This window comes from Musca autumnalis, unplaced genomic scaffold (genome assembly GCF_047663935.1).
Source record: "Musca autumnalis isolate F117 unplaced genomic scaffold, ASM4766393v1 scaffold_3, whole genome shotgun sequence".
NCBI lineage: Eukaryota > Metazoa > Arthropoda > Insecta > Diptera > Muscidae > Musca > Musca autumnalis.
In genome coordinates this window covers 204,960,692-204,971,493 of record NW_027411866.1, presented here as the reverse complement: position 1 = coordinate 204,971,493, position 10,802 = coordinate 204,960,692, and the positions used below count along the sequence as shown (strand labels likewise).

Sequence of the window (10,802 nt, the reverse complement as noted above, 5' to 3'; positions counted from 1 at the left end):
GTCTAATATACATCGAAAGTAGAAATAACAAGTAAAAAAGTGTCAGTCGGCTTTGCCGATAGAGATATACCCTCAGCCAATGTGAAGTGAAACTTTCACCTACGGACAGGCAGAATGTATTTAAGGTCTCTTCAGAATTTTGTGGCCCTTTTTGGACATTTGAACTTGCCGACAAAAATGTGTTGAACTTTTGTGGGGGAGGTGCTCTAGAGAGGACCGATACGGGCCATTTTAGAAGTTAAACTAAATTTTGACAGTATATTAGGAAATCCAAAGTTTGGACCAAATTGGTTGCCTCCATTCAAGTGATATCGTCCTAGCATTTTAGTGAAATTTTTTAAATATTGTGGAGACGACGAAGTTGTGGACCGGTATTGCCCCATGAAACTTAGTTTGGATATAATAGGACGAAGACCAAATCGGTTGAACAGTGCGAGAGTTATCGTGCTCTTCGGCCGCCAAATATGGTGACAAAGGGTTTTGTTTACACCTTTCGGGCTGTTTTCTCTAGAAATATGGACTTGCCCCTGAAAAAACTTTTACCTTTGTAATGGAGGTAGCGAATGCAAATAGCTTCAACAAAAATTAAAGTGATTCGATAACAGGTCTTAAAGTGAACTTATCCGAAATTTTGTGTGAGAGGTACCAGAAGGAGTAGAAAGATATAGTCCATATTCGAACCTGATCTATATATGGTAGATATATTAGGATGTACAAAGTATGGATTATATCGGTCACTCCCTTCAAGAGTTATTGTGCGCACAATTTTTCCGAAAATTTTTGAACTTTTGTGAGGGAGGTACCCGATGGAGTGGACCGATATGGCTTATCTTCGAACTTAAACTATGTTTGGACAAAATAATACGAAGGCCAAATTTTGGACCGAAACGGCGGATCCGTTCGAGAGTTATCTTGCGCTCCAACAACTACACACGGTGTCATAAGGGCTTTTTGCATCTTTCAGGCTATTTTCTCAGGGCGTATGGACTTGCCCCAGATGAAACTTGTACCGTCGTATGGGGAGCAGTAAATACAAGTTGTTGCAAAAAAAATCAAATCGATTTGAGAGCAGGTCCTAATCTGAACTTATCCGAAATTTTGTGTGGGAGGTACCCGAAGGAGAGGACCGATTGAGTCCATATTGGAACCTCATCTAAGTCTGGCAGAAATTTTACGATTTTATCTTTTAAGAGTTATCGTGCGCACAAATTTTCCGAACATTTTCTAACTTTTGTTGGGTAGACATCGGAAGGAGTGGACCGATATAGCCCATCATCGAACTTAAACTAAGTTTGGGCAAAATATTACGAAAGCCAAATTTTGGACCGAATCGGTTGATCCATTCGAGAGTTATCGTGCGCTCCAGCCAGCCAGACGAGTCTGAGACACATTTCGTCTAAACATACTTGGGGTCTAAAATCATTATTTCGATGAGGCACATTTGTCCGTATGAAAGTGTATATACCCTCGTTAGCTTAAATGCTGAGGGTATAAAAATATAAAATGTCGTATGGAATTTGACACTAACATTACAGCCCAGTTCAGTCAGCTGGATATTGCTGTTACCTTATATTGTTCTACCAAGATCAATTTACCAGGTCACGTAAGTACGACAACAACAACTCATTTTTGGCGGAAAATTCTTCAATATGTCAAAATGTTTATTCACGTTTTAAATACAATTTATTCGCAATATCAAAAATATTGACAGATTGCAACTCCACCTTATAATTTCGTCATGCTTCAAACAATTGTTTCATGTCTGTGATTATTTTATGGAATCTGATTGACATTTAAAACTATAAATTTCATTTTCCTGCTTTTATGCTCTACCTTGGTTACTTTTTGTAAAATTCGGTTTTTATTGAAAATGACATTTTTATATTAAGTGAATACGTTTCACGTTTTGCTAAATTTGTGCAGTTTCTATAGTACCCGTTTTCTTCGCAAATGTCAGTAGGCAATAGGGAGAAGACTTATGCCCCTATAGTTGGAGCATACGGTCTTATCTCCTTTCTTATGGACGGGACTTAGGATGCTCAGGTTCCAAAAAATTCAATCGTCGGGTACGCGTTCTTCCTTCCAGATGGTGCTAACTAGCTGATGCATACACCTTATCAGCGCGTCGCCTTCGGTTTTAAACAGCTCGGCTGGTATGCCATCGGCTCCTGCTGCTTTATTATTCTTCAGCCGGTTGATTGCTGTTTTTACCTCATCTTGGCCGGGCGGTATACATTATATACCATCTTCTGGGATTGGATCTGTGGTATCATCTTCTTTGCTACTATTGGATACCAGCAGATTGCAGAAATGTTCCTTTCATATCCTGAGCACGCTATCTATATCTGTTACCAGATTACCTTGCTGGTCTCTACAGGAGGATGTGCCTGTACCAAAGCCATCTGTTTGATGTTTCACTCTTTGGTAGAAGTTTCGGACTTCATTCTGGCTCCTGTACATATCGATTTTTCACACTCCCGCTTTCCCATTTCTCTCTTTTTCTTGCGGAAAAAACGTTTCTCTTCTCTCCTTTTCTCCCCATACCTCTCTCGTGCGCTACGCGTTGCTACTGATTGTAAAGTAGCCCTATATGCCGCATTTTTCTCTTCGGTAGCAGCATGACACTCCTGGTCATACCATGAATTCATTTGTGGAGGTCTCTGGAATCCAAGTATGGATTTTGCGGCTGTTTGCATGGAGTGGGCAATATTTTGCTATTGTGTTGTTATGTTATCGGGACAAGGAGTGCTCTTGTTAAGCAATTGGGCTAGTTGAGTGGAATATGATGTGGCTATCTGTTGTTTTGTTATGTTATCGGGACAAGGTGTGCTCGCGTTAAGCAATTGGGCTAGTTGAGTGGAATATGCTGTGGCTATCTGTTGTGTTTGCAGCCTATCCAACTTCCGCGTTGTGTCTGTTCGTGCTTTATTTGCAACGTTTAGACGGGTACGTACCTTTGCTACAACAAGGTAGTGGTCCGAATCAATGTTTGCGCCTCGGAACGATCGTACATCCAACACGCTGGATGAATGTCTTCCATCTACCACAACATGATCAATTTGATTACTTGTTCTTTGATCTGGAGACAGCCAGGTGCCCTTATGAATATCGAGATGATTAAATCTGGTACTACTAACTACTATGTTTTTTGCAGCTGAAAAGTCTATCAGCCTCATACCATTGTCAGATGTTTCACTGTGGAGACTGAATTTCCCGACTGTTGGGCCAAAGATATTCTCCTTTCCAATTTTGGCATTAAAATCGCCTAGAATGATTTTAATGTCATGGGCAGGGCAACGGTCATATGTTTCTTCTAAGCGCTCGTAAAATATATCCTTGATATGTTCGTCCTTTTCTTCAGGGTGAGCATGAGCGCAAATAAACCTGATGTTGAAGAATTTAGCTTTTATTCGAATTGCAGCAAGTCTTTCAATCACTGGGGTGAAGCTGGATGTTTTAGTCTCCGACTAACTACAAATCCGCAACCAAACTCATGCTTTACGTCATGACAGCTATAATACAGTGCGTCACCTTTAGGTGTTGTTGTGACGGAAATAGCTAACATTTGGTATTTAGTCTTCGTTGGGGGTATACAACTTTCCCCCAGAAATGTGTAGGTATATGTCCACACTTTTATATAGCCCCAAAGAACTTACCTCCCGATTTTCGGTGCTTTGATGATTGAGGCCTCAATATTCCTCAGAAATGGCTGATATTTCGTATTTAGTCTCCGTTGGGGGTATACAAATTTCCCCAAGAAACTTCTCGATACAGGTCCACGCCTTAGTATAGCCCCCATATTTTCGATATTTTGAGGGTTGTGGCCTCAATATTCCACCTAAATGGCTGAAATTTGGTATTTAGTCTTCGTTAGGGGTATACAACTTTCCAGTGGAAATTTGTCGGTATAGGCCCACGTCTTCATATCGGTTTGGGCTTTGCATATTTCCCCGCATTGGCGCAAACATTGGCCCATAGCACGGTACCCCCCATAGCACGGTATAAGCCCCATAACACGGTACCTCCTGATTTTCGGTATTTCGAAGCTTGTGACCTCAATATACCACAGAAATGACTGAAATGTGGTAGTAAGTCTTCGCTAAGGTTTTAGCCTCATTGTCACACCGAAATGGCTGCAAGTTGGTACTTAGTCTTCGTTGAGCCCCCATAGATACCTCCCGATATTCGGTATTTTGAAGGTTGTGTCATCAATATCCCATCGAAACGGATGATATTTAATAGTCCGTTGGTGGTATAAAACTTTCCACCTGAAATTTATCGGTACAGGTCAACGTTTTATACAGCCTCCATAGAACAGTGCTCCCGATGTTGTTAATGATCCAAATCCAGAATATCCAGGTTTAGATCTAGTCGGTATTGCTCAATTTTATGTATTTCGCTCAATTCGGAAAATTTTAAATATTGGTCCTTGTTTTGGAAAGAACAAAAATCTCGCACTACATCAGTAAAGATATATGTATGCAACACTCCTGTAATAAAACGAAATTAAACTAATTGTTCTTATTCGTGGTGGAGGGTATAAAAAGTTCGACAATCGGGAGGTATCGTTTTGTGTTGCATATAACAAAACATGGACTATTGACAACTTTTGGTGGAGAAGTGTGTCGAATTGGAAATTCAAATGTCAAGTTCGGTCAAGAAATACAGCTACAATTCCCAAAATACCGAAAATCGGGAGGTACGCTGAGGTGGGGCCTATACCAAAAACTGAAAATATATTGAACATACATATTTAGTTAAAATCTTTTGTGAGCGCTGGGAATCTCAAATGTCATATATCGGGTAGTTTCGTCAAACAAAGTAGCTAAAATCCTCAAAATACCGAAAATCGGGAGGTAACGTTATATGGACTTACATATGTATGTTGACAATTCTTAGTCAAGTAGTTTTATGTCCACAGGGAACGTCAAATATCAAATTATCGGTTAAAATTTGCAGCTAAAAACTCCAAAATCTGGAGGTATCGTTATATGAGGGCTATACCAAAACATGGACCTATGTTGACAATTTTTGGTGGAGACGTTTTGTGACCACTGGGAACCTCAAATGTTTAATTTAATATACCCTCCATGCTATGGATAAACTGCGAAACCATACCACCTCGATACTTTTCAGTACAGTACCTTGACATTTTTTCGTTTCTAGCAACACACCTCTATTTTTTGGAGAGCGTATTCAATTACATTTTATTAACGACCAAAAACACAATAAAATACAAAAACTAAAAATATGGTGGTGAATGTTGATAAGGTGGTTTGGGTGGCGACTCATTTGACGTACTTGACGCTGCTCCCTCGTTGGCATTAGTTATTCTCACAATACTTTTATATTGTTGATCGAATATAAAGTCTTGATATTTCTTTGCAATTTCCGAACAATGCAATGTTTGTCCAGGATTATCGTTATAACATTTTATCAAATCTTTTCGCAAACCCAATATTTCACCCTCAATATCTTCTCTCCAAGCTATGGGTTTTCCAATGATATTCTCAAGTTGTTCAAACGTTTTATCAAATTGATATTCTTCATGTTCATTGTATTTTTTACGATAGATATCATCGTGTTGTTCCTCAGACCACAAGTTGGGTGCACGCTTCTTGTCTCGACTGGGATTTATGAAATCGGCGGTTTTCTGTGGAGATGTGGATGGTTTACTTTCTTGTGGTTCTTCTTTAACATTTTCATTTGAATTCGTTTCATTCGCTTGTGACTTTTGAGCATTTTCTAATCTTGTTACCACCGACGGTGTTACTTCTATGGGTATGCTCCGTTTTGGGTTTTCTATGCGAGCTGTTTGAGGAGTTGAGTTTCCGGCGCCCATTTTTTCGTGTGTTTGTTTTTTTTTCAACAGGGTTTGTTTATTTTGATATGACATTTAAATTGAAAAATTATACATTGCCAAAATTTATTTTTTTCTTTTTGAAACAACAAGTATGAACATTAATAATGATTGCAACAAATATATTTATATACCCATAATCTCCTAATCTAATCACCGTTTTTTGTTTTACTTGGTCCAAACTTTACAATGTATTCGGCATGACAAACCACAACACTAACGCCGACTGTGTATATTCGGTAGGTCGTCTAAAGGCCTCCACTCATTTATCAGTCTGTGCCGTCAGTCCGATGAACCCTTTCTGTATGTGTGACTGACAAGTGTGTAGCACGAACTATCAGTCAAGTCTAAAAATCTTGAATTTCTCCTCCAAAAATGAATGAATTCTACGCTTTTTGTGTTCCAACACCAACATTATTTTCTGTTTTTCAAAATTATTTATTGACAATTTGAAAATAAACACAATTCACCCAGACTGATGGGGGTTCATTTTGAAATCAAAACTATTTTGATTTTCATCAGTCTTGGAAAACTCACACATACATTCTCAAAATTTCAAAAATTTACACATACTACCATAAATGCTGGCAGTCAGACTGACTAATGAGTGGGGGCCTTAATTGGAGAATTTTTGTTTATGTCACCAAAAATATAGCATACTTTAAGGCGTCATTTATTAGAAATACTATTTCATGTGACTGTGAAAAATATTTGAAATTCGATGTACAAATACTGAAGCCATACACCCCCAAACAACATGACATCCAGGGAAGATAGCTGCAACAAGCATAGAAGTAAAGATAAAACCCATGTTGGATACACCAAGAAAACTGAACGGAAAAAAAGGATCTCAGACAGCACATGATAATAAAGGAGGCCGAGCAAATTTCGAACTAGGTTACCTTTTCTTTAAGTGTGGGTATACAAGCTGCCTGGCCTGGTTGCCTTGCTTTCCTGCTTCATTTCTGACATAACATAAAATAAAAGAATAAAGAAGGCCGAGCCAAATTCGAAATAGGTTGCCCTTTTCTTCTTTATTCTTTTATTTTTGTTGTGTCAGAAATGAAGCTGGAAAGCAAGGCAACCAGGCGAGGCAGCTTATGTACCCAGACTTAAAGAAAAGGTAACCTAATTCGAAATTTGCTCGGCCTCCTTTATTATTTTATTTTTATTATGTCAGAAATGAAGCAAGAAAGTAAGGCAAACATGCGAGGCTGCTTATGTACCCATGCCTTAACGGCAAGCACCTAACACCGTGTATAGTGGTTGGAGCGCAAGATAACTCTCGAACGGATCTACTGAGTCGGTCCAAAATGTGGCCTTCGTAATATTTTTTTAGTTTAAGTTTGAAGATAAGCCATATCGGTCTAAAGGCCTGCGTACATAAGCTGCTCTGCCTGATTGCCTTGCTTTCCTGCTTAATTTTTGACATAATAAAAATAAAAGAATAAAGAAGGCCGAGGAAATTTCGAACTGGGTTGCCCTTTTCTTTTTTATTCTTTTATCAGAAGTAAGCAAGGTAAGCAGGCAAGGCAGCTTATGTACGCAGGCCTTAAACCTTCAGGTACCTCCCCCAAAAAAGTTCAAAAATATTCGAAAAAATTGTGCGCACGATAACTCTGGATGGGAGTGAGCGATTTGGTCCATACTTTATATATATTTACCAGACATAGATCAGGTTCGAATATGGGCTATATTTAGCCACTCCTTCGGGTACCTCCCACACATAATTTTGAATAAATTCACTTTAAGACCTGCTCTGGAATCACTTTGATTTTTGTTATAGCAACTTGCATTCACTGTCTAAATCACGGCAGTAAAAATTTTTCAGGGGCAAGTCCATACTTCTTGAGAAAACAGCCCGAAAGTTGTAAAAACCCCCTATGGCACCATATTTAGTGGCTGGAGAGCTCGAACCGAATACTGCGTTCGTCCACACTTTGGATATTGTAATATTTCTTCGAATATTAGATAAAATTCGAAGGTGGTGCTTATAGGTCCACTCCTTCCTGTACCTCCCCCACAAAAGTTCGAAAACATTCGCTAAAATGGTACGCTCGATTTGTCATACACGCAGAAAAATTTATGTTAGAAATATGTTTGGATCCAAACAAATATATGTTTGGGAGCGGTTGCAAACAAATATATGTTTGGATTCAAACATAATATGTTTGGGTTCAAACAAATATATGTTTGCAACATTGTGCAACATATCTCAATTTGACATGTTTGGGTAAAACATATTTTTTTATGTTAGAACATATTTTTCATGGGTGGAGAGAGGATGCTTGTCAACTAGAGTAATAACAGTGCTCTCGTGGCTGTGGAATGCTGTTTTATAATAAAGAGTTGTGTGTATTGTATAATAGAAAACGTAGAAGCGAAGAAGGGGGCTTTGGTGCTTTGATGGCGTGTATGCGTCAAACTCGTGTGTATCTTGTTTTGTTGTTGTTAACCAACATAGTAGGCGAAGAGGATAAGAAGAAATGGTATGAATTATTTTGTTTTTTCTTTCTTCAGTGTTTTAGTTGCCAGCGTAGCGTCAAGACGGTAAAGTGAGTGAATAAATCAGTGTTTTGTGTTTTCTTAAAGATATTGTGTTTTTAGTAAATTAAATGTCCAGTACATTTTATAATTGAATGGAAAAGTTGAATGGAATTATTTTATTGGACAAAGAAGAAATCGCATTTGATATTGGTAATTACATACATATGTATATTTGAAATATGGTATATCCATATTTATTTATTACATAATCATTTGATTCCAGATGCCGATTCCCCACTGATGTCAACTCTGAGTAAAATTTGTTTTATTTCACAACTAAGGAGAAGCGTTCAACTACGTTTCTATATATTTTTCTTTTTAAAAGTGTGACTATATACTAATTATTTCAATCAGTTTTTCTTTTATTAAAGTGTGTTATGTATTTCTTTGGAATTTTGTATGTACCTATGTGTCTGTTATTGTTGTGCCTTTCAATAAGCAAAAATATCACCAATTGTGTGTATATTATAGAGATATCAAGTGAGCTCTTACTGAGAGCAAGAGAGCATACATTTCAAAGTGTTTTACATTGAAATTTACACTCCCTTGCTCTCAGTAATCGCTCACTGGTACATGTGTTTATTTTTTTGTGGCTTTTGGGTTTGTATTTGTTTGCACCCAAACATTAAAATTGTTTGCACCCAAACATAAATTTGTTTGCACCCAAACATATATTTGCTTGCATATGTTATGTTTGGGACTGTTGCAAACATATATTTGTTTGCTGCAAAATATGTTTGGGACATATGTTAGAGAGGCCGTTTTTTTCTGCGTGCACAGGCTGAGCGTATATCTCTGACGGCAAAGCCGACTGATACTTTTTACTTGTTTTAATATTGATATTTAAAACACCGTTAGTTGGTACTATTAATTGGTATGTATATGGATGGTTTTAGCATCGAAAGTATACTTAAAGCATGTCCGATCGTGCTCAAAATGTGTTATGATTCTTCTGTAGTGATATATAAATAGTCCATAAAGTTTTAAGATGATATAACAATGTTTACTATTTTTGTCTCATTGTCCTAAAGAAATGCATCCACTGTGCGTAGAACGGTACCTTCCGATTTTCGGTATTTTGAACATGTGACCTCACAATTGCACCAAATGGTTGCAATCTAATTTGAATATACATAATTTATGGTGGAGGGTATAATTAGAGTTCAAAATCTCAAAATCATTAGCCAAGTTTGACGACATTACGCTGACTGATCCGAAGAGGTGCGCAAGTTATTTCAATCGAGAGTTTGTCTAACACTCCGGAAGTGACAGGACGAAGAGGAGAGTACAACTCGCTTTAGATATCTTCCTGTGGAGGATAAACTTCCACAATTTACAATGGATGATGTTGGGAATTTCCGTGGTAATACTGAATAAGCCGGGAGTCGAGTACCTCACTAAAGTTGTCAATCTGTTGCTATCCACCCACATCGAAGTCTGGAAAATGGACAGGGTGGTCCGGGTACCAAAGTCAGGCAAGGATGCCAGCAAAGTTGAGTCATACAGACCAATTTCGTTTTTGTCGCCCGTAGCAAAGACCCTTGTGGCTTTAATCCTCCCAAGGGTTCAGTAAGCAGCATTGCACGCCAACAGCACTGCATGCTAGAGTTGGGCAATTGAACGACCTAGTTCACTTTCCTAGTTAAAAAACTAACGTGAGATATTAAGTATACGCATTTTGTTCATACATGCAACCAGTGTCCAATGAACTAGATTGTGAACTAGGTCGTTCAATTGCCCAACTCTACTGCATGCCATATCCACACATACATATTAGTCGAGGACTCAACCAGAGCAAATCGTGTGATAAAACAATGATGGTGGCGCTTGACTTATCAAAAGCCTTTGATACTGTCAAGCATTCCAAGCTGTTTGAGGGCAAGCAGGAACCCTCCGCCTAAATGTGAAACGTTGTTTAATCAATTATATGGTACGTGGAATTCAGGAACAATAAGTCCAAGCCCCGTAGAGTGATACAGGTCATATCTCCGGAACTGTTTATTTGCGATAAAATCAGAAGAAGGAATATGGTCCTCAAGTCGCTGGCCTGTGGCAGCACTTGGGGTGTTGACCAATGAACGGAAACAAACAAAACGATTCCCGTACCAATCACACAAAGCCACAAACTTGTCAGTTTCTTTGAATCGTTTCACTCACACAACCAAAACAAAAACACAAACTTTTCAATGTAAAAAGATGGAAACCGTACGATTGCTGAAATGTAACTTCGGCTATGCTTTGCCGAGTTGTTTCATTCACCACCGAAACGACAAGTATTTTTGGGAAACGTTTGCCGTGCGTATTTTCAATGACACACTCAGACACACACACATGTGATTGCTTAACAACCCTATAAGTTAGCATCAGCATACCACAGTGAATTTTATCAACCACC

The 10,802-nt window shown here is 38.4% G+C and overlaps 1 protein-coding gene across 1 annotated transcript; it reads right to left on the bottom strand.

Moving 5' to 3' along the window:
- Window positions 1-5,185: 5,185 nt before the first annotated feature.
- On the bottom strand, window positions 5,186-6,473 carry LOC141396983 (uncharacterized). The gene has a single exon (XM_073972730.1). The coding sequence runs from the start codon at window positions 5,894-5,896 to the stop codon at window positions 5,243-5,245; it is 654 nt and encodes a 217-aa protein (XP_073828831.1). The 5' UTR covers window positions 5,897-6,473; the 3' UTR covers window positions 5,186-5,242.
- Between the last annotated feature and the right edge of the window lie 4,329 nt (window positions 6,474-10,802).